At 49.4% G+C, this 24,351-nt stretch overlaps 1 protein-coding gene across 5 annotated transcripts; it reads right to left on the bottom strand.

Annotated features, from left to right (window-relative positions):
• Positions 1-6,054: 6,054 nt before the first annotated feature.
• On the bottom strand, positions 6,055-21,133 carry NR4A2 (nuclear receptor subfamily 4 group A member 2). 5 transcript variants are annotated; one of them, XM_090045698.1, is made up of 11 exons: positions 20,333-21,132; positions 19,330-19,778; positions 16,263-16,353; positions 12,695-15,198; positions 11,116-11,238; positions 9,907-10,772; positions 9,049-9,178; positions 8,733-8,896; positions 8,045-8,247; positions 7,638-7,816; positions 6,055-7,541 (listed from the first exon to the last, which is right to left on the bottom strand). In XM_090045698.1, the coding sequence occupies exons 6-11, from the start codon at positions 10,768-10,770 to the stop codon at positions 7,285-7,287; spliced, it is 1,797 nt and encodes a 598-aa protein (XP_089901824.1). In that variant the 5' UTR covers positions 10,771-10,772; positions 11,116-11,238; positions 12,695-15,198; positions 16,263-16,353; positions 19,330-19,778; positions 20,333-21,132; the 3' UTR covers positions 6,055-7,284. The 5 variants fall into 5 exon arrangements, with proteins under 5 accessions (XP_089901824.1, XP_089901826.1, XP_089901822.1 ...); XM_090045700.1 differs by having other exon boundaries at positions 9,907-10,594; XM_090045696.1 differs by lacking the exon at positions 11,116-11,238 and having other exon boundaries at positions 20,333-21,133.
• Positions 21,134-24,351: the final 3,218 nt, after the last annotated feature.

The raw sequence follows: 24,351 nt of genomic DNA, 5'->3' as shown, positions 1-24,351 counted from the left end.
GCCATGAAGGCACCTCGACTTTGAATTTTGTAACTCTCTACTCCAAAACAGCCCGAGTTGTACTTCAGTAGCTACTGTACCAAGTACCATTTGTTCCCTTAGAGCACATCATGTGTCTCACCTGCTTTCAGAAGCTTCCACGAGGGGTGGATTTCTGACATGTTTTTTATTGGACTATAGCTAAATCTCAGTGACATGTAGGCTGCAATTTAGTTACTGTATTACACCAATTAATTTTGTAAATGACTTAAGGAATAACAGATTGTCTTACTTAGAAAACTAAATAAAATGGTCTACTAACCATTTTTAAGATTTATTCTATTAAGTGTGTCTATTGTGCATTTGATTGTTACAATATGTAAGAATCAGCAAGGACTATACTTACCAGTCCTGTATTTCATTAAAACATTTCAAGTCCTCAAAGCTGAAAGACCAGAATTTCTCACAAGCACTAAAGAACTGCATGAATGCAGAACCATATCCACACACATACAATTGTTTAAACATTTGCAACACTGAATTGTAGGAGCAGAGTTCTAGTCCTGACATAGGTTCACCAGGAAGAAAGCTTAAAATTTAAAAGTGCTGTATACATAGAAATGTTATTTTATTAGAACATATTTCCTCAAAAGTGGGAAGATATATAAAGATTAAAAGCATGCTTTTATTTGTTTTCAAATAAGACATTATGCTTGTGTAACGTATGATAAAAATTAAGTATCAGAGTAAGAGGACCAAAGCATTATATTGATTCTCCTTTAACAAGCTGGGTACCAAATCAGCCTACTTGTCCTATACAAACTAGGTTTGATTTCTTATAAAACAAGGATATATACACCTTTTACACACTGTAGACATAATCTCACCATTTGAAGCCTACTTAGCAAGAGTGCACTTCTTGAGTTTTATCCCAAATCAGAACTTTAATACCAAAAGAGACACTTATTGGTCTGGCATGCTACCCAGCTTGTAAAACAGACTATATTTCAGACTTAAGTGTTGACAAACACTTAATATTTATATGTTGAAATTAAGCAGCACTGAATAATTGATGCTTTACTGCAATGAGAACAGTACATCTACGTAGCATCTATACCAAGTCTCAAGTGTGCGGAAACCCCATGCCTACAAATTTTGAAACAGAAAACAAATCACCTCTTTTGACCAAATGAACTGCTCTACCTTTGTTTGCATCATCCTACATTGCAATAATCCCATTATTTACCTGCACGTACATTTTGAAAAACAAAAATAAAGCTTAAGTTTCTTCACAGACCCATACCAATGCAACATACCACAGTACTCTGCCAACAGCTACATTTTACTAAGAAAATAAGGGGGGGGGGGTAGAATCTGGAAGGCAGACAAAGCAGCACACCATGTATAAAATGTCAAATATGTCAAAACATTCATGAATACCAACATCTCCCTGCACACCATAAACAGCTGTAAAGGTCATATAGGGCTAACACTTCTGCAAGTGCAGATTTTGCAGCAATGGTTTTTATTTTTCCCCATACATAAAAATAAGCCACAGGTGTGTCAAATGTGTTCTTACGTATGCAGCCAGGATAAGGATTCCTACAACTAAAGAAAGATATTGAGAGGAGATAAAAATTACACCAAAACCAAGTTTTTTTAGGTCTAACTTTATGAAACATGGGTTCCCGGGATCTTATTTCTATGTACATACTATAAGCAAGAAGGATAATTAAGTAAAGGACTAAAAAGTGTCGCTGATTACATTCTAAAGCTAATAAAGCTCTGGTAAGGGTCTCATGCCTACAGCAATTCATCTTTTCAATACCTCATTTGGAAAAGGCAGTTTCAGAATATGTCGCATGGTTTTCTTGTCCCTAAGTCACCAATTGTGAATTATATCAGGATAACTGCAGACAAGTACAGTTTTATGGAACACAAGGCATAATACATGCAAAGCATACTTGACACTATCCAGGCCCTCAGATAAATGAAGCTTAAATTAAATGTCAAAGATGAACAGAATCTATTCGATAAGCAAACACCTGACCTAAATCCACCATATTTTGTTTGTCAACTGTGTAAACTTTAATACATTTTGGAAAATAATATATTCATGCAACCCTTTCATTCTTCCATGCTAGACATAGTTGGGTGCTCAAATTTCTTAGGAGGGAAGAGCAGAAAGACAATTCATTGCCTTCTTATTACAAGTCTGTATGTACTTCAGCAGCAATAGATGCATGGCTTTCAAATAAACACCAACAAGACTCCTACTTCCCTTAGACATCTACATCCTAAAAGGTGATGTGCACTAAAGAGCCCCGAGACCCTGAGGAACAACTTCATCCAAGTGACAGTTTCCCATTAAGCTTGCTTGTAAAAGTTCTTCTAAACCCCCCCACACACATTGCTCTAGCTTCCTTCTGCAGGTGTAAGAAAAGACAAAACTGGCAACTGTTTCTCAGATTCAAGCAGCTTTTGACTCCACAATTTCCCTTTACCCAGAAGTCTGTATTATGAACAGGAGAGAGCTCTTAAAACGCTATGAAAGGTCACCTCTCCATTCCCAACCAAATTCAGCTCTGGGTTCTTACTGTTCCTTTACACAGTGGTATGAGCATACAAACTTTTCTCCACTTCTTGCAGAACACAGTTAAACAGCTGACATGTTTCACCTGCACATCAACGCTAGGTGAAGCAATTCATTTGACTAGCATATGTATTAGCATGTTTGCACCATCTCCTCAGATAGCAGGTGGAGCCAAAAACGTAATAGAGGATGGAAACTCTTCACAGCTGCAAGAGAAAGGTCCTTTAATCCAATCAGACCTAAACTGGCTGTGCTAGGAAAGCACCTGTTTTTCTTTTCCAGCCATAGATGGCCAACTACTCAAGGGGCACACTTGAAAGCCTCATACAAAAGGATGAGGACTGCAGCTTGTGGTGATGTGATTGCTGTGAGGGAAAGCTCTGTGTCTTAATTCCTAAAGTAAGGCATCTGTGTGATAAAGCACTGCACTTTACAGTTGAAGCCTAATGTTAGAGAACTCCCTTTTGCCTCCCTTTAACATCAAGGATCACAACCTCTAAAACTGAATCACTGAAACCATATGCTACTCTTTATAAGTGTCCAAATTAATCAGTTACATATGAGCTGACCTAGTCCATGTCTCACCATGTGGACAGGCCTGGTACTTATATAATCAAAAGGTGAATACCCAAATTACAGTTGTCTGTTCTTCCTGTCCCTTCTGATCAAGGGGCTCATACTTCCATTCCCACCCTTAAAGTTTCTGTTTCCCCAAACTCACACAGTCACCTAGGTGAGAGAGAGACAGATGTTACCCTCATTTAACTGGAGGCACTGAAGCACCAGTGGATGAAGCTACTTAAAAGGACCCAAACAGCCAGTGGCAGAGAAGGAAACACACTGGCCTCTTGGTCTGACTGACTTCTCTGCTGCTACCTGCTCTGCAGTTTCCCTTTTGTCCACTGAACTGGTGTCATGGCTTCGAGGAGCCTGTTCTTCAACAGCTGCCTCCTAGGTCATCCAGTCCCCTATTCCCATTAGAAGGTTGTTGCAGAGTCTCACACCTCCGACTGTTGGGAACCTTTTCCTAATTCTGGGTCTAACTGCATCTCATTTGTATGCAGTTATTCTTGTGCCAATGTAGTCTTTGAGGTTTAAACGGGTCTTTTCCTTCCTTGGGGTTTATCCCCCAGTGTGTTTGTCAATAGCCATTGGGTCCCCTACTACCTTGTTTTGCTCTTTCAGGTTGAACATGCCAAAACTCCTTTAGTCTCTTCAACTAAAAAGGCTCCTCATTGATGCTGGAAATGCCACTCCAGGTCAACCCTATGCCTCAGTGCAAAGATGACTGGGCCCAGCTGCAGAGGGCTGTTTGCCAGCTCCCCACCAGGCCCTGGGGGCTCTAATCATCCCCTGCAGGCAGGGCCCCTATTGCCCTTCTGCTGTGTTTTGGTAGGGTTGTCTGGTAGAGGCCAGAGCCTTTGCCTAGCCTCCCCACAGGTTAACCCTGCTGCTCCCACAGTGGGGAGCTCCCTCCCACCTGCCCATCCCAGCACCTTCTTCACCCCCCACCCCAGGGTCCTTCGCCTGTCGTTTGGCCCTGGCTCTTTCCAGCACCTCCCTGAGCCCTTCCTCTTCCACCTCAGCACCCGACTTCAGCCCCCTGCCCCCTCACTGGGGCGGCCGCTCGCTGGGGAGAGGCGCGGCCGGGGCCGGGGGTCCTGCCCCGCGCTGCACAGGCGCCGCCGGCCGGGCGCTGCCGGTGTGCCCGGAGGCGCGGGCGGGGCCGGAGAAGCGGCCGAGCGCCCCGTCCGGGCACGGGGGCCGGGGCCGGCGCCTCGACGTGGCCACCCGAGGCCTCGCGGCGCCCCTGGCGGGGGCAGGGGCAGGGGCGGGCCCGGGCTGGGGGGCGAGCGGGGCGGGGAGCTGCAGCGCTCCGTGGCCGCTGGGAAGGGCCCGATTCCCGCTGTCTCAACGCACTTGCCAGGCCGGGGCTGGGCTCGGGGAGCTCCGGCCCGCGGGGCCGTGTCGAGCCGGCCGTGCCCACGGCCCGGCAGCACCTCGGCGCAGGGGCAGCCCCAGGCTCCGAGCCCCACTCCGCCGCCGCGGCCCCCGGGCGCGCTCGGCTCCCGTGCGGGGGCCCGCCGCCTCCCCGCTCCGAGCCGCGGGCACGACCCGGCGGGGCCCGGGAGCAAGGGCAAGCCGCTTTCGGGGACTGCCGTCGGGGCAGCCCGGCCTTCGTGGCTTCGCCCGCCAGGCGCGGCGGAGGGGCTGGGGCGGGCCGGGCGCTGGGCCCCGCGGGAGGGGGAGCTGCTGAGCCCGGCCGGCAAAGGCCAGGTGGGTGCGGGGCTGGCAGCGCCCCCTCCGCCCGGGTGTGCGGGACGCCCGCCGGGGAGGCCTGGGCTGCCCCGCCGCCGGGAGCCGGGAGCCGGGCGCGGGTGCCCGCCAGGCCGGATCCGCGCCGCGCCGACGTGCGCCCGCTCTTGCCTTCGCGTCCAGCCGCCGCCGCTCCCGTGTGCCCAGTCCGCGGCCTCTGGTCACGGCGGCAGACGCTGGAAGCGGGCACCTCGCTCGTGTGCCACCGGCGCTGCAAGGAAAACGGGGTGAACCCGACGGCAAAGCACAAACCTGGGACTGCCCGGCTCCCTCCGCTCCCGCACCCCCACCAGACGCGGGAGTTTTCCAAGTCACCCCGGAGCTTCCACGTCCCTGCGGTTCCCCTGCGCGGGGCCAGGCTCTGCTAGTGGCAATCGAAGAGCTAAACGCCTTCTGTGTCGATTCGCAATTTCTCCAGTACACAACTTGGGGCTGAACTAATGGTGCATTAAGCTATGAAGCGAGCCCGCGTTTCTTGGGCGGACGCGGACACGCGAGGGGGCCGACGCTGCTGCCCGGCTGCTTTAACCTCGAGGAGCTGCTAATCGGGGCGCTGCATCGGGACTCCTTTAGACCGAGCCCGGGTGCAAGCAAGTCTCGTCTAGTTTGCAAACGCTTTCCTAAAGCTGGAACCCGAAGTATGCTCATGCGAACGGGCTCCTTGGTTAAAGTCTAAAAACTGCAAATATTTACAACTAAACGCAGTGTAAATGCGCTTTAAAATGCCCTCGGGAACCAGCGACATCTATAGAATTGCCACCTTTCTAATTCCCACTCCTAGGTGGCACGTAGCTTCATCTGGGAAAGCATTAGGCTTTTGCACAAAAAAAAAAAAAAAAAAAATAGGTAAGAATATTTAATGTCACCTCCACGCCATAAAAAGTAGCGCTTGCACAGTGTAGACAGACACCTGCAAAAAATAAAATCAAGGAAAACACCAACCTTTTCATCCTAGGCTTTCCGCTTCCTCTTCCTGGGGAGTTTGCAAGTTCAGTTTCCCAAATTACTTAAGGGAAAGAGCCCCATCCATCCTCCTTTCCACTTTTTATTACTATTCTGTCAAAGCCTCTTTCCTTTTTCTGCAATGGATTGTGGTGTTGGTGCTTCTCGCTTCGACAGAAAGAAGACGAAATTCTATTCGTTTACATGGTTTTATTGTTGTAAACATTAAAATTGTCTTTCTTAAAGAAAGAGTTATCAGGAAAAAAAAAATTCAGCGTCTCTAACTGTCATACACCATAGAAAAAAAGGCAGTGACTTGTATAATGTGCCGTACTGGAAATATACAAAGAAAAATACTACAGGATATGGCAATATTAAAAACATTACTCGAACATAAAATAATATATTAACCGACAATTTTAGACATAAAAAACAAAACAAAACCAAACAAAAATTCAAAGTGCTCAGTAATTTCCAGGGAGTTATGTATATTATAAGCACTCTGGAAACAGTCATAAGCTGCTGCATGCAAGATTTGTTTAGCTTTAGACAACAAAATAATCAAGATATAAACTTTGTTTTTAATCAACATCAACAGTACATACAACACTTACAAACAAGGAATGTCGGACGGTGTTTACAAACACTATGTGTCCCTTTGCCAAGGAGCTCGGTTCTGTAATACTTGTGCCCACCTATTTTACAATTGAGAAAATGTTTGAAGCTTAGATAACTACCAATCTTTATAAAATCTAACAGACTACATAGTGTCTGAAATACTATTTATAGAATATAGACATTACTGAAATAGCAAGTGCCTATAACATTGTCATCCTAGAATCATCATGCTTGCTTTCCCTTTGTATGGAGTTAGCTATTTCTCTTTTTATTTTCCTTTTTTGCAAACTCATTTATCTTGGGGTTTTTTTTAGAATCGGTTTTAATATTTCTTCATAAATAGGCACAGAATTTTTTTTTTTAAAAAAAGCCAAACTGCATTTGATAAATTTACAAGCCTTTGCCTTCTTGAATTTCATGCCACCCACGCAACATTTACTTTTAGTATATATTACAGCTTTCTTTTACAGCAGAAAACTTCTAGTCTTTAGGAGGGTGAGATGTGTGGGTCACCTTAATACTTTATCATATGAGTCGTAGCTGCGCACCCGGCGTTGCCAGATAAGTTGGTCTTTTTACTCAGAAGTCCTTATTAATAAATTCTTTTTTTAACCGATAATAAAAAGTTTATACCATGGTATTTGTGTAGTCCATGATCTGAATCCATGACGCCCCAGAGCCAAAATGCCCAGTCACGCTCTGCCTGCAGGAGGTTAGCAACAGTGTTTTGTTTGATGGGAATCTGGCACCCAAAGGCGCTGCTTTGTGCACAGGGGAGTTCCCCTTCAGACAGGTGGAGTTTCTTTCAAGTTCAATTTAAGTGCATGGGAAAAGTCTTAAAAAGGTAAAGTGTCCAGAAAAAGTTTGTCGATTATTGCTGGAGGTGGCACCAAATCTTCCAGTTTCAGGTAGAAAATGCGTTGCAGCCCCTGTGTGCAAAGAGTGCGGAGTTCAGGGAGCTTCCCCAAAAGTTTGGACAAATAATTGGGGCGATTCAAGCCCCCGTTATTGAAAGTCACATGGTCTTTGAGACAATTTACAATCTTGTTCTGAAGTTCTTCCACCCTCTTGGGTTCCTTGAGCCCATGCCTCTCTGCAAAAGACAAGGAAGCGGGACGTTACAGGTCTGGCAGCAGGGACGGGGCAAGTGCAAGCAATGCTAGGCGGAGGAAGGGAGCTCGGCACTGACCTGTGACCATGGCCAGGGCCGCGATGCAGGAGAAGGCGGAGATGTCGATGTTCATGTTCTGCAGGTTGGAGGAGAACTCCACGATGGAATCGATCCACTCCCCGAAGCCGCGGACACACTGCAGCCTGTGCAGCACCACCCCGTTGCAGAAGATGAGCTTGCCCTCCACCGGGTTGGACCTGCGAGGCGAAGAGCCGGCAACGTGAAAGAAAACCCGGGGAAAGCGAGCGAGCGAGCGGCGGGGGTGGGGAGGAAGAGCCAAGCTAAACAACTCATTACTTGAAGAGCAATAAATGAAGGATTTAAGGGGCACCTAATTACCGAGGAGTTAATAAAACGCAGCCCAGCGGACCTTGAAAGGCTGCGATTTCCTGGCGGCCCCGAGAAGCCCCAGCGGAGGCCGGTACCTGTAGGCCAGGCGCAGCACGAAGAGCTCCAGGAAGGCGGACTCGAAGAGCAGGTCCTGGTCCGTCTTGGGGAGCTCGGGGAAGCCGGGGATCTTCTCCGCCCAGCCCCGGATGATCTCCATGGAGCCGGTCAAGAGATCGTAGAACTGCTGGATGTGCTGCGTGTCGTCGCCGCCCATCTGGTAGTCGGGGTTAGCCTGGAACTGGGATTTCATTTTAAAAAGCACTTAATGAGGTTCTCTAAAATATATAACCCGTGAAATTGCCACCCCCGGTTCTAGTAGGGAGCCAGGCTTTTATAACAATTAAACCTCTCTCTGACCACTGAGGAAATGAGATGTTCCGGGGCAATTAATTCAATTAGGGGGGTGCGAGGAGGTCGCCGCTTTCAATATGGAAATGGGCATCTCCGTGCAGACGCGAGCCGGGGCCGCGCGGCGCTCTCGCCTCCGCCGCGCCGGGGCCACCCCGCGCCGGGGCCAGGCCGGGCTCCTCGGCGCCTCCCGCGCCCCGGCCCGGCCCCGCCTCGCGCCTGCGGGGGCGGGAGCAGTGCCCCAGGGTGCGGAGCCCTGGCACCTCCGCGGGGCCGGCCGCGCTGCTGGCGGAGGGGCAGCCAGGTCCGGGTCCGTGCGTGGCGGGAGGGGGCGGGGGCCGCTCTGTCTACACGGGAAGATTGTCTCCAGCTTACCCTGGAATAGTCCAGGCTGGTCATAGCCGGGTTGGAGTCGACATGGGCTCTCACCAGGGCACTGATCAGACTCACCGGGGGCGAGGGGGGAGAGGGCTCCTGGGGGCTCTTCGGCTTGGATGGCAAGCGACCCCTCCGACCTTTTAAGCTGTCTGTACGGACCACTGCAAAGAGACAAGGGATCAGCTTCCCCTGCCCCGCACGCGGCCCGGGCCGGCGGAGCAGCGCGTCGCCCCCTCCCTCCCCCTCCCCTCCCCCCCGGCCCGGCCCGGCCCGGCGGCGGGACCCGGAGCCGGGGAAGCAGCTGCGGACCTACCTTCCTTCACCATGCCAACCGCAAGGCACTTCTGGAACCGACAGTACTGGCAGCGGTTGCGGCGCCGCTTGTCCACGGGGCAGTTTTTATTTGCCAGACAAACGTATTTCGCGTTTTTCTGGACCGTGCGCTGCGGACAGAGGAAAGCCCAGACCCCGGGTTAGCGGCCGGGAAAGCTTCGCAGCCCCGTTGATGGAGACAAAGTGTCTCCCTGCTTGGGATTGCTTTTCCCCCCTTCTTTCCCCTCTCTCTCCCTCTCCCTCTTTTTTTCAGGGCATTTAACAGAAGGAAATTGCTCGCGTTAACATTTGAGCTAACCTCGCGGCTCCTGGCTGTGTTTTATATGCCAAGAGAAGGAGAAGGAGACGCTCAGTAAATACAAATCCGTGGGCATTCATATTATTTACATTCCTTGGAGACCTTCTCTATTTAAAATGATAAGATTATTCAATCAGGATGGTGAAATAAAGAGATCACTTAATTTTACCATAGGGAATTCTGTTCCACTTGGTTAGCTTAGACACGGCTCTCTGTCCTAACCAATTTCAATCTGAAGGGGAAGGCAGCTTCCAGCACATGCAAATGCCCCCTGCTCAAGTCCTGCACGCAACTCCTCTCCAAGGACCTGCAGCCACCTGGTGCCGGCACCCAGGGCCTGAGCCAGCCCCGGCCCCCTGCACTGTGGGGGCGGCAGGCGAGGGAGCAGCCCCGGCCCTGAGCTCGGGGGGCAGCTGCCCAGGGTTTTGCCAGCCCAGCCCAGCCCAGCCCAGCCCTCGCCCTGCGTGTGCCCGCCCGCCCAGAGGGAGCTGCAGGCAGGCAGGCTGCTGCTGCGGGCACGGCTGCGCCCTCCCCGCTCACCTTGAAGAAGCCCTTGCAGCCCTCGCACGTGCGCACGCCGTAGTGCTGGCAGGCGGCGTTGTCCCCGCACACGGCGCACAGCCCCTCGTTGGACGGCGACCCCCGGGAGGGCGGCGAGGGCACCTGGCTGTCCAGCAGCTGGGACGCGTGGCCGAGCTGCAGGCCGGGGAAGCCCATGGAGGCCTGCTTGCGGATGGGGTTGGGCACCGCGAAGGTCTGCCCGTCCACCACGTGGTGGGCCCCGGCCGGCTCGGGGTTCATGGGCACGTGCAGGGGCCCGTCAAAGCGCATCTGGCAGCTGGAGACGGGGGTGCCGGGGGGGGACTGCTTAAAGGAGAACAAGGAGAGCCGGGACACGGGCGTTTTCCGCTGCTCGATCATGTGGGTGGTGGCCACGTAATTCTGGTGGAAGTTGTGCAGGGAGCCCGGGTCGTCCCACATGGGGCCGTGCTGCACCTGGAAGCCCGGGGTGCTGGGAGTCGGGGGCGACGAGGGCTTGTAGTAAACGGAGCCCGAGTGAGGCATCATCTCCTCGGCCTGGGGGGGAAGGTGGTTGTGCTGCTGGTAGCTGTGCATCTGAATGTCTTCCACCTTAATAGAGGACTGCTGGCCGGACAGGGGCATTTGGTACAAGCAAGGTGGCTTCACGTCGTAGCTTGTGTTGTAGTTGTCCATAAAGGTGCTGAAGCTGGGGAGAGAAGTGGTGGCAGTGATTTCAGTGTTGGTGAGGTCCATGCTAAACTTGACAAACTCTGGAGTTAAGAAATCGGAGCTGTATTCTCCCGACGAGTGGTAACTGTAGCTCTGGGAGGCCGGGCTGGCTCCTTGAGGCGATGACCCATACTGAGCCTGAACACAGGGCATGGCTGGAAACGAAACAGCGTGATATAGACTCGGCCCGGTCAAGTGCGCGCTCCCGCCCTGCCTGCCTGCCTGCCGCGCCCCCCCGGAGGCGCTGGAAGCGGGGCACGGGACAGCGAGAGGGAGCGGAGCGCGGCACGCACAGCTCGGGGTGCGGGACGGGGCCCCCGGGGGTGTCCCGCCGCCTCCCCCGCCCCCGCCCTCCCCCGGGCCCGGCAAAGCCGCTCGTGTGCGCAGGGAGCCCAGGGGGCGAGGGGCACCTGCCTGGACCCTGCGGCGCTCGGAGGCTACCTGGCGCTTTGGGAGTAGCTGTGTCTTTTGGGTGTGAAAGAAATGAAGCTCACAAACCTTCAGGCGAGTTAGAGGCGTTTTCGAGGGAATTAAAGGCGGACAGTGTCGGAATTCAGTGGAGAACAAAGTTTCCAAGATTTTAGGAAACCAAGGAGGACTCCAGCCTGCCCAGTATGTTCTCTGAAACACAGACACAATAGACTTCATGTTCAGACTGGCTAGGGATGGACTCGAAACCACCGTGTTGCCAACCCCCGAGCCTCTCCCGCCGCACGTCTTGCCTGCTTTGGTCAGACACCGCGTGCGGCCTTTTAATCGAGAAATTCTCTTCCCAGTGCTGGAAGGGAAGCGCCAACACGATTTTTTTTGTCCTCGTGGCACTTTGACATTTAAGATAGTTCCCTAAAGAGTTCTTTTATGGGGAGAAAACTTACTGAAAGCAGGTTGTTATTTAGGTCTCGGGCAATATAATCATTCTGTTGTGTTATTTCCGTGCGAGAGAGACAGTGGATTTATTCTGAATCGCCCCACACATGTCTGAGCGCCGTTACTGAGGACGGAAAAGGGGGGATCCTTGTCTGCATCCTCCCTCCAAGCCCAGGCTCTGCAGCGAGACTTTGAACGACGGCCCTTTACAAAAAGGACCTACATGGCTGGAAGCCACATGCATTCACCAGCCGCGAGAAAACTAGCCAGGCAGGGATCCCAGATGAGAGGAGCCTGCCCAGAGCCGGAGTGAAACGTTTCCAATGGGTGCACTCGCACAGAGACATGTAATTCAGATTAATTACAAAGACACAGCACCGCCTCGCTGATTTGTTGCTCTGTTTTCTGAACTTGCACTAGTCGGACTTAAAAAAAGGGGGGGGGCGACTTTTCAGCCCAGCATAGCGGCGGACTCCTCTAAGCACCAGCGCTAACTTCGCCCCCAGCAATGCCATTTGCTCCGCAGCGGGACACCTCCCGCACGCAGCCGACCGGCACCCCGCGCGCCCCCGCACCGGCCCCGCCGCGCCGCACCCCGCCTCCCCCGCGGCCTCGCTCCTCTGCCAAGTCGCGCCTGGCATCACTGCTGCTGGCCAGGGCACAGCAACCTTGTGGGAGGGAGATCGGCGGGGGAATCACCGCCCCGCGGGCGCCCTCCGCGAGGTGAAGGGAGCAGGTAGCCCGGGACCCCCCCCGGCTATGCACACCCGCTCCGGAGCAGTCCGCGTTCAGCGGCAGCACTCCGGCAGCGCCCGCGCCGCCCGAGCACGGACATGGCAGGGTACAGACGTTCCCAAGCAACGCGCACGCCGAGCAACTTTTCTGCTCCTGCCGAGCCCGGAAAGTTCAGGCCCGGCTGCGCGGCTTCCCCGAGAGGGGCGAAAGTGGGAGCAGCAAGTGAGGGGCAGAGCCCTGCTCCAGAGCCGGCTCCACGCGGCCGGGCTTTGCCGAAGCAGAGCTGAAGGCCGGGCAGCGACGGATTCACTGAATCGCGTTTTGAAACATGGGGAGGAAGCTGAATAAGGAAAGCACGGAGACAGCCCCCCCACCCCCGGCCCCCCGCCAGAGCGAAGGGGAAGAGCACCCCACAGGTCTCCCAAATCAGCTGGGAGATGAAAGAGGGGCAACGAAAACCAAATCCAATACTTACTTGTTAGCAATGTCTTTTTCATTCATTCAACTGTTCGCACAACAGTTTCCAAGGGGCGGGTCGGCGGAAAACGCAGCCGCGCCGGGAGCACTTGCTCGTTACTCTCCGCGGGGAAGTGCAGGACCGGCGCGGCGCGAGCAAGCCGGACAGACTGGCCCTTCCCTCCAATGTGCCTTTGTTTATGTGGGCTCCGTATTCCAGAGCCAACATGCACCTAAAGTCTCCAAGCGTCAGTGCACGTCAGTGCTGCCCGCCCAATCAGCCCTTCAAGGGGCTGGATCTCTCCGTACCGTTGGCCAGTTCTTGCTTTGGTAAATTTCCGACGTGACATCACCACGAGTGCAGATTTTAAGGTGGGAACAAGCTACCTTGGTTCACCTTGTTACCGCTTTTCCAAAATAGGTGCGATCCCGCCCCCGCCCCCTCCGGAGGTGCAGGGCTGTAAACAAAGACCACGACCCCCCCGGGGAGCATGGCCCTGGGCAGCGCTCCCAAGTTGCGCGCGGCGGCGGGGGCCGAGGGCAGCGCTCGTGAAGACACGGGAGCAAGCCCCACCATGTCTTCGCCCCCCGGCTTATTCTCTGGAAATGTTCCCCTCCCGCCCCCAGCACGGGGCAGTGCGGAGTCCCCGCGCGGGCAGGACACTGGTGGGCGCGGGGCAGGGAGCGGCTCACCTGAGCGCCCCGGGACCTGCAGGTGCCACCGGACCGGGCTGCTCCGGAGACGGCGCAACAAGTGCCGCGCTGGGGGGCGGGGGGTCCCGGCCTCTCCCCCCTGCTCGGGCGGGCTGCGTGGGGCGGGGGCACGGCGCTCACACGAGACCCCTCGGCCCGCGCCCGTCTCACTAGACGCGAGGCGGGCTGCACCAGGGAGACCCCCTCCCCTGGGGGCTGCTCCTCCCCTGCGCGCCCCACGTGCCTGCACCGCACCGCACCGCACCGCACCGCACCGCAGTGGGGTGTCCCGGCCAGGCCCCGCGCGGCTATTTCGGGCCCTCTATAAATAGCCGCGGGGGGGCGGGGCGGGGCGCGGAAACCCGCAGCCGCCACCTTAAGGCCGGGCCGGCGGGCTGGGGCTGAGGCCGGGCGCCGCCGGGGGGAGGCGGCTCCTGAGCACGAGCGCGGCGCGGCGCGTCAGCCACCGCCCGTGGGCCGGGGCGCACGAAAGGGAAAAAGTGAGAGCGAGGGGCGGGGCGGCGGCGCGTGACGCAAGGGGACGCCGCGATTGACGCAACCCGCCGCCGGCGCCAAAAATAGCAGCGGCGGCGGCAGCGCCCCGCGCCCGGCGCTTGCTCCATTGCGCCGGCGGGAGGGTGCGGGGAAGCCGCGCGTGGGGCCCGGCGGTGGGTGGGCAGGGCCTGCCGGGCTCCCCCGTCGGAAACTCCGCGCCGCCCGGGATTATTTTTAGCCGCTCGCGGGTTGCGCCGGGTGTCGAGCGAGCGCGCGCGCGCGCGGCTCGCTGCCTGCGCCCCACCCCCCCGGTGCCCAGGGCGCGGCCCGTGCGCGGCCTTGCGCCCCTGCCGGGAGGGGGCCTGAGCCCGTGGAGGAGCGACCCCGGCCCGGCTGAAGCCTGCGCGCCCGGGGGCGAAGCCGCTGCGGGTCTCTTCGTGCCCCAGAGCCGCCCCTCCCTGCAGTCTCGCGGCAGCTGTGGCCGAAGGGGTCACTCGCGACAGGCCTGCGGGGTCTTCCCACGCGAGGAAGCGGTGCCCGCCCGCGGGCCGTCACGCTCCCGGGCGGGCCTCTAGGCTCCGGGCAGGTGCAGGTGTCCCGTCATGGGAGGATTAGGCCTGAAGCCTAATGACTTCCCCAGAAAAGGTTATCGCCAAAAGGGAAGAGGCTAAGAAGTCTAGCTGCACTTAGAAGACAGCACTTACTTGAGTCCTACTTCCTCCTGAGAAATGAAAAGGAAATAAAACATCTGAAAAAAGATTAAAGGAAATCCTTTATAAAACAGGTGGAAGGTCGTGTAGAAGTGAAGCCAAACGATGCTGCTCCGAGTCCGAGAAATGGTTGGTGCCTGATCTTGGTGCACCTTTTTCTCCTCCTCCCTTCAGTGCTAATTTTAGTTATGGTCTTTCTCTCTTTATCCCAAACATTTTTTTTCCTAGCTTTTAAAACAAAATATTAACAGGTCAGCTGATAACTGCAAGAATGAAAAAACACACCATATTTCCTTAGCTTTTAAGTTGTGGATATGTGAAATTAAGCAGAAGCGTTACATGATACAAATAATTTTGATAATATTTACTATTATGTGCAACCAAATGAAGACCAGTATAAGGGGGACAGGTATTTTGTTATGTTTTTATTATACTGTCACATATACAAATAAAAATGCAGCTTAGGATTCTGGAACCTTTCAAGTCAATAATTTAAAAACAATTTCAAGAAAGCCTTTTATCTCATACATGTTAAAAACATTTATACGCGTCACCTTCTATGCCTATTGATGTCAATAGCACAACTCTTACTTCATTCAGTGGGACCCACAGCAGGAAAATAATTCTGAAAAAAAGCAAAATTTATGAGCAAAGTTAGAGTGAAATTACATCTTTCATTACGAATATTTTGGAAATCTACTAGACTTCCATTCAGCTAGGAGCCAAGAGAGGTAGCTTTGCAGCGGTAGTAGTTGCAGAATGAGAATTTGGCCTGTGCAGTATCAGACACGTGTAAGAATGTGGCTTTCTTAGAAGAAAATCATTAATTCTCTGGAGTTCTCTGCTGCAATTAAATTTGTGTATTACAAAAAAAAACATAATTTTTTTTCATAGTTTTCTACTAAAACAGTTCAAGAATAAGGCAAGTTAGTATTTTTGCTGTGCGAGTATGATTCAGCTCTTCAGTCCATTTGCATGCATTATTCTTTTTTACCTTGTTTTTGGTGTATAGAAAACATTTTGATTATGATTTTCAGTAGATGACAGTTAATGCAACTCCGCTTAGAAAAAATATATGTGTAAGATATACGTAGAGTCCCAGAATGAATAAAATTGCACAAAAAGTGCTATCATCTTGATAACAATGAGCCATTGTTTTAAAAAGAGAGGATCCAAAAGATGCTTTTTTAAATAAATACTTAGACATTTTATATTTTAAATGTGGTTAAAACAGATAAGACCAAAAGCACTGTGCAAAAATGGAACAGCTGGGCAAAGGGTGATCATTCCCTAATAAGGTTTGCATGTATGCCTAAGTTTTGCCAAAAATTCCATTTGAATGTGTTTTCAATTTAAGAGTTAAAATACTTTTTTAATTGTAAATTAAATTTACAGTTAAAAAATGAATATGAGGTCCAAATTGTTTGTCTGTATTCAATTAAACATGCTGAAATCAAGAACAATAACAGGTATAAACATAGTATTTGATTTAAGTTTTAAATTGGCGAGCTGTTACATGTTTCGCTAAGGTATCAAAAAAGTTATGGTAACATATCTACAATCAAAAGTAATAATTCATTCAACAACTTTAATGTTGTGTCCTTGAATCTTTCTTAAAAGAAAAAAAAGCTAATAACTTTATAATCACTGTATATTCTTTGTATAAAATGTGGATCTAGTTATTCTCACCTGCAATTATGACGGTTCAGTCTCACCTATGAATAACCCTAGATTGCTTCAGTAGGTACCAGTTCAGTGAAAGCCAGGCAGGATCAAAGTCCTAAAAGGATACATAACATAGAACATGTACAATTACAATGGCTGGCCCAGGATACAATTTTAAAAGCTACAGAAGTAACTTATAGCAAAAACTCTTATAGTGATAAGTAATACACCTAATTACCATATCCTTAGAATAGATGTAATATAAATTTCATTGCTCACTTAAAAGTTCTAAAGTTAACAGCATAAACTTGAAGTTGAGTAATTAAGTAATCCTTATATAGACACTTATTAAAGTATTTATACATATTATCTTAAATCTACATCTATCATTTTGCCAATTAAAATTAGGACTTTAATTGCAATTAAGTAATTTAATTGCCAATTGAACAGCAAAATTGCTAAGTGACTAATTTTAATGCCTATTTTAATTACCAATCATGACTGGGGAGGGAGCTAATCAAGCAGTATCAGAGTAATGATGTGAAAAAAAAATGGAGAACAAACATTCAAGGCTACACGCGTTAAAAAAGAAACCTAAATTAAATAAATGCAAACACAATTTTATAAATGTGGTGAAATGCTGTATTTTGGTATCCAAATACAGGAGCCCAAAGAACACATTTAATTAAAACAACTGTCAATCTTCTTTTAAAGTATTAACTATGAAGTGCACTTTTATATTATATTTACATATTGCCCTCACTAAAAGATAAACTAAAAACTGAATATGAATGTGAAGTTATGTAAGTAATTGTAATTTGACAGGATGAACCATTCTAGATAAGCAGCAACTTGTCAGCTGAGTAATAAAAATGAATTCTCAAAGTGCAAGATGGGAGGAACTCTGCAATGTTATACACAAAAATGTACTGAACTATTATTGTACAGAGTCATTATATCTAGCTTCCATGTTCAAAAAAGTTCCAGCCATTTATTGCCAAGGCCTTTACATTAAAATGAAATATAGCAGTGTTAAATATTTTAAAATATCAGTGTGAAGAGAAACAAGTAGCTATGATTGCAATGCAATCAAATGTCACTATAAGGAAACTAATGTATTTAAAATCCACAATATATGGTATTGGAATTCTTTAACTTCTTTATCCTTTCCTGCCCATACAAAATTTTATACATACACACATAGATACACTCACACACACATATATGTACATGGATACATCATTGTGCAATTGGTGTTCCATTCAACTCTCAATTTAAGAGGTATGTGAATAGGGAACTCTTTTTGGCACTAAGTTTGAATTTTAGAAGACAGATATCTAAACATAATTTAAAACCGTTCCCTCTTCAGTTCATTAGAACAACACTGACATATGTTGTATATGACTGATTTTGGAAGTAAGCCACTTCATAGGCCTGCAGCCCTTACTCTGTCAAGATTTTCCACTGACTTCAATGGGGAGCTTTCTTTGCTTAGTAAAGACTACAGGGTTAAGTAAAAAAGGTTAGCATGGATGAGATCATGTAAGAATCAAGTACACTAGAGTTGAGAATTAACTAGGATTTATGACAACAATAGTTTTTATAAAAAAGACACTGATCCATTCATAAACATACTTACACTGGCATGTTTAAATATTAATCCAATATAAACCCTCTTTTAAAAAACCCACAAAAAATACTTTGTTAAAAGGTATGCTGATCAATTTTAAAAGATTAGAACTTTTTTGTTGTTGCAGAGTGGCAATTTTGAGTTTTATATTATTTGTATCCCTGTTGGCAACAGGAATATGCTTGAAGCAATATTTTACTTCACATATAGGCAACTCAGACTTCACTTCCACATGTCTTAATGTGGCCCTTGAGGCAGGGCTGGAATTACACTTTGACTTTTTGGGGAGTCTGCAAAAAAAATTGGGCTGCCCAGCACAATGGCCTAACAGAATCAGAGACCCCCCACCCCAGGTTATGATTCTCAAATCTTACAGGGGTGCTTTTGTTTCTTATGGGAGGGCTCAGCCCCCTGAACTCTCTCATAATTCAAACCCTGCCTTGAGGTACAAGAAAATGGGGCTCAATACTATGAAAACCACCAATGAAAACCGGCTCAGGCCCATTTATCAGAACAAGAGCTTTGTTTTTCTGGTCTGCTACATGGAGACAAAGGCAAATCTCATACCATCAGTGGGATTTTGCATGATATACATACATAATATATTAATTAAACAAGGTGCCTTTTTCCTGTTCAGGGAAGGTCATGTATTTTTCTGTACATTTTGAGAGTGAAAGGTCATCTTTTAACATATTGAACAGTTTTTAATAACTTGAGGTTTATCTTACAGATGAAGGACATGGAATTTGCACACACACACAATGTGTGTGCACGTGCATATGTGTACAGATTATTATTTTTAGAAGTACCAACTACAGGCCAGGGCCCCAGGGCACATCAAGCACAATAAAGAGACAATCCCTGCCTTCATAGTAGCAACTAGAAGCCAGGGCCCCAGGGCACATGAAACACAATGAAGAGGCAGTCTCCATCTCCAAAGACCTTACAGCGTGTATTGGTTACTAATATGCAAGCAGAGTAACTTCATTTAGGATAAAAATGTGTCACTGACAACCCAGCATAAGAAAGAATGGCAACAGGTGCATGATGGATTATACTTCTTGCTTTCTGTCTTTGAACAATTATTAATTTTCTTTCCATCTTGAATAACATTTCAGATAACAAGATAGCAGCACATTACATGTTAAAATTAGTGTCCTTCAAAAATCAATCATCAGGCTAAGTGTAGAAATCAAGGGATAAATACTCTGGAGTTTTACAGGTGCAAAACCTTCCTTTTGGATACGATCATGCTTCAAAAGGTTAAAATCATAACACTGAAACAGATTACAAAGCTAGTGAATTTACAAAGTCTGGCTGGGCCCAATCAGATAACCTTTTGAAAGTAATGGGTGACCTTCTACTGACTTGTAATAGAGCCCCAATAAATGCACAAGTTATTGCACATTCAAGACATATTGAACAATCATTGGGCAAGATCTACCAATAATGCATACATACCTGTTTCCTTAAGAACACTTCGTTTTCTGCATGTTCAAATTTCTGTAAATGTGTGTGTTGGGGCCCGGTGGGGAATGAATAGGCCTTCTGAAGTCAAAAAGTCTTAGTTCATAAAAAGTCAAACAACTGAACTCATGGTTGAAAATATAAAACATGTTGGAAACTGCTAAAAGGCAATTAATTTTACCCCCAATAGTTTTTCTGAAGTACTCTAAAGTTTAGTCCTTATGTTGCTCCCCCCTGTCCCTACTCCTAGTCCCTAAAAGAAATATGAAGTGCAGATCAAGATAGTTTTGCTCAAAGTCAGAATATTTCACACTGGCATTGGGACTTTTGTTGTTACAGTCACTTGCAGTGAGCACAGCGGAGCCCACGCCGGCCCTTGTCACTGCGAGAGAGCAGGCCCGGTCACGCCTCAGCGTCGGGCACGTCTGACAGCTGTCAGGATCCTATAAATGCAAAGAGATGATTATCCTGGCTGAAGCCTACCCCCGTTTGCTCACACGCTCACTGGATTCAAACCAAACCAAACCAAAAACCACCCCGAAACAACAAAACCCGGTGAGATCCATTTCCCATCTTATTGCTACATAGCATCAGGTCAAGGCATATGAATCGCAGCAGGCGATTCATCTTCCTGTTCCGAGAGTCATTACATTTTCCCCCGGAATATATGTGATTGATATTCTCGGAGGTGAGGGGCTAAACGGCCCAGATGGCAACGTGTTGCATCCCATATGCTATCTGCCCATCCGTGCTTAAGCTGCCATTAGCAACATCTGCACCCAGCGGAAATCCAGCTGCGCGGGGAAGGACCGGCGGAGCTGGGCTTGCCGGCAAAGAAAAGCCCCCTCGCTTAGCGCCCCCGCGGGAGCCGGCCGGGCCGGGGCAGCCCCGCCCGCAGGGACTCAGGGCACCAGATGTGTTCCGCTTTCACTCCTAAATGGCAATGGAGGAGGGGGAGGAGGGAGGGAGGAGAGGAGAGGGCTCCTCCCCGCCTTACCTGCTGCGGCGCCCGGGCTCGGCTCCCTGCTCCGCGCCGGGCCGGGGAGGGGAGGGGGCGGCGCGGGGGCCGGGCCGCCGCCGCCGCTCCACACAGCCCCATTGTGGCCGCCGCCGCCGCCGCGCGCGCGGGCAGCCAAGAGCGTCAGCTGCGCCGTCAGCGCGGCCCGGCTCCGTGACGCGCGCCCGGGGGGGACTTTCCACTGACGCCGCCGCGGGGAGAGGAGCCTGCGCCCCCCGCCGCGGGGTCCTCCGCCTGCAGCCGGGACCCGCGGGGAACCGGAGGCACGGGAGTCGGGCCGGCGCTGGCAGGGGCGATGAAGTGCCTGGCTGCGGGGGCACGGCCGTGTCAGGGGCCCTTGCTGGCCCGGCACAAGCCCAGAAGCCCTGGGTGTGGGTGCCCCGCCCCCGCCCCGCCCCAGGAGGATGCTCTGGAGGAGGAAGAAGCACGGAGCAGAGGCTGCGGCGCGGCCAGGGGGCGAGGTGCCACTGTCCCTTCTCCGAAAGTCTCGAGAGGCGGGACCTTGCCTCTGGCAGGTGCACATCTGTGTTTTCCTCCCTTGGCGCCGGACCGTCCGATTCGGCATCGTGCCTTTCTGCTGCAGACTGGTGTTTGGCACGTCACACCTGCCTGCAAGTCATTGTAGCTAGGAAAACTTTCCCGTCCCTCCATCTCCACAGAGCAAATAACTCAGAGCCTTTGTGCCTTTCCCTTTCCACCTCTCACCAAGAAAGGCCATACCTGGAGCTTCCAGCCTATAGGATTTGCTTCCCCAGTATGTTTTCCTCCAGCAGCTGGCCCCTCAGGTCTGAGAGAGACAACCTGCGGCCGCCCTGAGGGAGATGTACTCTAGTTTTCTGTGAAAGGTTAGAGCGCCATGCCTTCCAGCTAGCGTTTTTGCAATGGTTTTGTTCCAGCTTTCCTTTTACTTAATTGGACAAGGAGACATGTTTCCATAATTTTGGAACATAGGTACAGGTTTCCCTCACTTCATGAGGGTTCTGTATGTGCCAATTCACTCTTATGCAATGGCCTTTTATACTAAAAATTCATTATATGCAAGGTAAATTCATTCTTATGCGATCCGTGGGGTGGAAGCCTGGAGTCAGCTGCTTTGTGCAATGCATTGTGGGCATAGGCAACTAGTAGGGGGTGCATGTGCCCCCCGATGGGGATGGGGCCCCCCCAACAGCTGACACTGATGCTGTTGGTAGGGCTGGTGCCCCCCCAACAGGGTTAGCGACTTCTGCAGGTACCCCCCAGATTCAGGAGGCACCAGTCACTCATGATTGTGGGAGTGATGCACCAAAATATCCTGTGTGGGTCTGTGCTCCTCACTCGTTTTCTGAGATGTGTTTCTGTGGTTGCCATCCCCATTATGATAGTGCCCTGTGCCTGCGTGTACTGTCTGCTGTTGGTGGGTACCAAAATTATCTTGTAAGAGTGGTAGAAATGGGTCTGGAGGTCAGTGCAGTTGAGGTCTTGGAAGATTTGTTACATTGTAAAGTGGGTTCCCTTTATGAAAATTGGAATTATGCGCCATTTCCCAGGAACATGCACAACATAACGTGAGGGAAGCATGCATTTTCTAGTCATTGACACTTAAAAAGCTGCATCCAGATTTTATTTTTGCATTCGTTTTAGAATTCAAATGAAACTTTTTTCCTCCTAGGCTTGAACTTCATCCTACCATTCTTCCAATACAAATACTATGATATTAGATTAGACAAGCAGAGGAAAAGATGCCGGTGATAATACCAATGCTCGATGTGGACATACCTCTGCCTTGCTGTAGTGCTCATCACAAAGTGATGGCCTAAATCTAGGCTCTGTTCCAGTTCAATTGACATCACTGGAACTGTAGACAGAACAGACTGCAGGACTAGGATTGTATGTAATCCAAATCTTTCATTTTTAATTATTTCTGAGACACTTAATAGTACACAGAAGCTTCTCATTGCACACCTGCACTCACATATCTATATATAAAAGAAAAAAATGAATTTGACCTTCTTTCCCAAATGATCTGAAAGCACTATAATACAACAATTATTAGGATTAATTAACTTCTAACTGCTAATAACTTTTGTTTTCCTATGATCCCATAATAGAGCCAATAGAGACTATAGAGCAGTAGTCAAAAATATTTCACATAAACTGTACAGTATTCTGGGATAACTTAAAATTTGTATTGGAAACTGGCAATCAAAGTTACAAAATAAAACCCAACAAATAGATATTTCCATATAATAAACTTACAGAAAGAGTTACAGTAAATGATCAGGGCTGGGGTGGGCCAGCATTTTCAACTAAGCTTGTTTCCTGTTGAACTTCTGAAAGACTATTTTTAAAATTTGAATGCGAAGGCAGTGGGATTGCACATATAATTGGTGGAAACTTCTCTTCTAATTGATGGCTTATAATTGAAACTACACACTAAGAACAAAATATATTCTATAACCAAAGTAGTAATATCAGACCACCAATGCCAACACAACTTACCATTTAGTTAAAGAAGGCTATCAGGAAGCTGTATACTTGCTGTTTTCTATACTGCACCATGTGGCGAGTGGTGAGGCTACCCTGAAGAGAAAGGAAGCCTTTGTGTTTAAAGGATCCAGTACTGTAAGCAGTTTTCTTTCAATGCTCTTACAGTTTTCCATCTTGTTTCCAATTTCCTTTTGATAAAATTGCCAGATTTCTTAAATAGGTAAACAACCTGAACAGCAGACATCTGATTTAAGTTTCTGAAGATGGTTAGGAAGCCAAATCTTTTGCAGTCCCTCATACTCAAGGTTTATTGTTTTATCTGTGTGTCTGAAGATGGTTGATGAGGCCTATCTGGGATTGACAGACTCTGCTGCAGCTCAGCTGTGTGTTTCTGTGTGGGGTGGGTGGCACTGGATTCTTGATTTGGTCCACAACACACTGTTTCTGCCTCTCCTGCTTTTCCATCTCCTATTGCTATTGTGACGTTGCAAAGTACTACGGTCCCTGCAGCAGGCTCCTCTTCCATTTGGGGCAGTCCTGGGCGATAGTCTCCTATGAGATAGCATCAATGTTGTACTTTATTAAGTTGGCCTTGAGGACGTCCCTGAAGTGCTTTCTCTGCCCTCTTGAGTGTATGCCTTGACTGAGTTGGGAGAATAAAACTTGCTTTGCAAGTCTGGAGTTTGATATCTGGATGACATGGCTGGCCTAACCAGGTTGATGGTGGCTGATCATTGCCACAATACTTGTGGTGTTTGCTTACAGGAGGACACTAACATTGGTGCATCTGTCTTTCTCCTAGATTGGGAGGACCTTCTGCAGGCAGCGTTGATGTCAGCTTTAGATGTCTCCTGTACATTGTCCGTGTCTCAGCTCCATACAGTAAGGTGGGATCATGTCTGCTTGATAAACCATGAGCTTAGTTTCAGATCTGATGTCTATGAACACATATTCCCGCAGGCATCCAAAGGCTGAACTTGCACATTTGAGGTGATGTATTTCTTTGTCGGTATCAGCCTTTTGTGAGAGATGGCTTCCCAGGTATGGGAAATACTCATTGTTCTCCAGAGTCTTACCATGGATCTGGATTACCAGAGCTGGGGGCTGTTCATTAGAGGTTTGTTGGTGGAGGACCTTAGTCTTCTGAATGTTAGGCATCAGTTTAATTTTCTTGTATGCCTCAGTAAAGATGTCAACAATCATCTGAAGGTCTGCATCCAGGTAAGCACACACTATGGCATCATAAGCATAGTGAAGCTCAATTATTGAGGTGGGGATGGATGAGGCTTGGAGTTTTTTGGCTTGGAGCTGGATGAGGTTAAACAGCTTACCATCCATTCAGTAGTTTAGCTTCACTCCAGCTGGAAGTTTGTTGGTAGTCAGATGTAGTATCGTGGCAAGGAATATTGAGAAGAGTGCCAAATCAATGATGCAACCTTGCTTAATTCCCATTTTAATCTCAAAAGGATCTGTGGTAGATCAATTACTGAGAACCACAGCTCACATACCATCATGGAGCAGGCAAGGAA

This window comes from Crocodylus siamensis, chromosome 4 (genome assembly GCF_052110815.1).
Source record: "Crocodylus siamensis isolate JL-2025a chromosome 4, ASM5211081v1, whole genome shotgun sequence".
NCBI lineage: Eukaryota > Metazoa > Chordata > Crocodylia > Crocodylidae > Crocodylus > Crocodylus siamensis.
The sequence above is the reverse complement of the archived record's forward strand: the minus strand, read 5'-3'. Positions and strand labels throughout refer to the sequence as shown.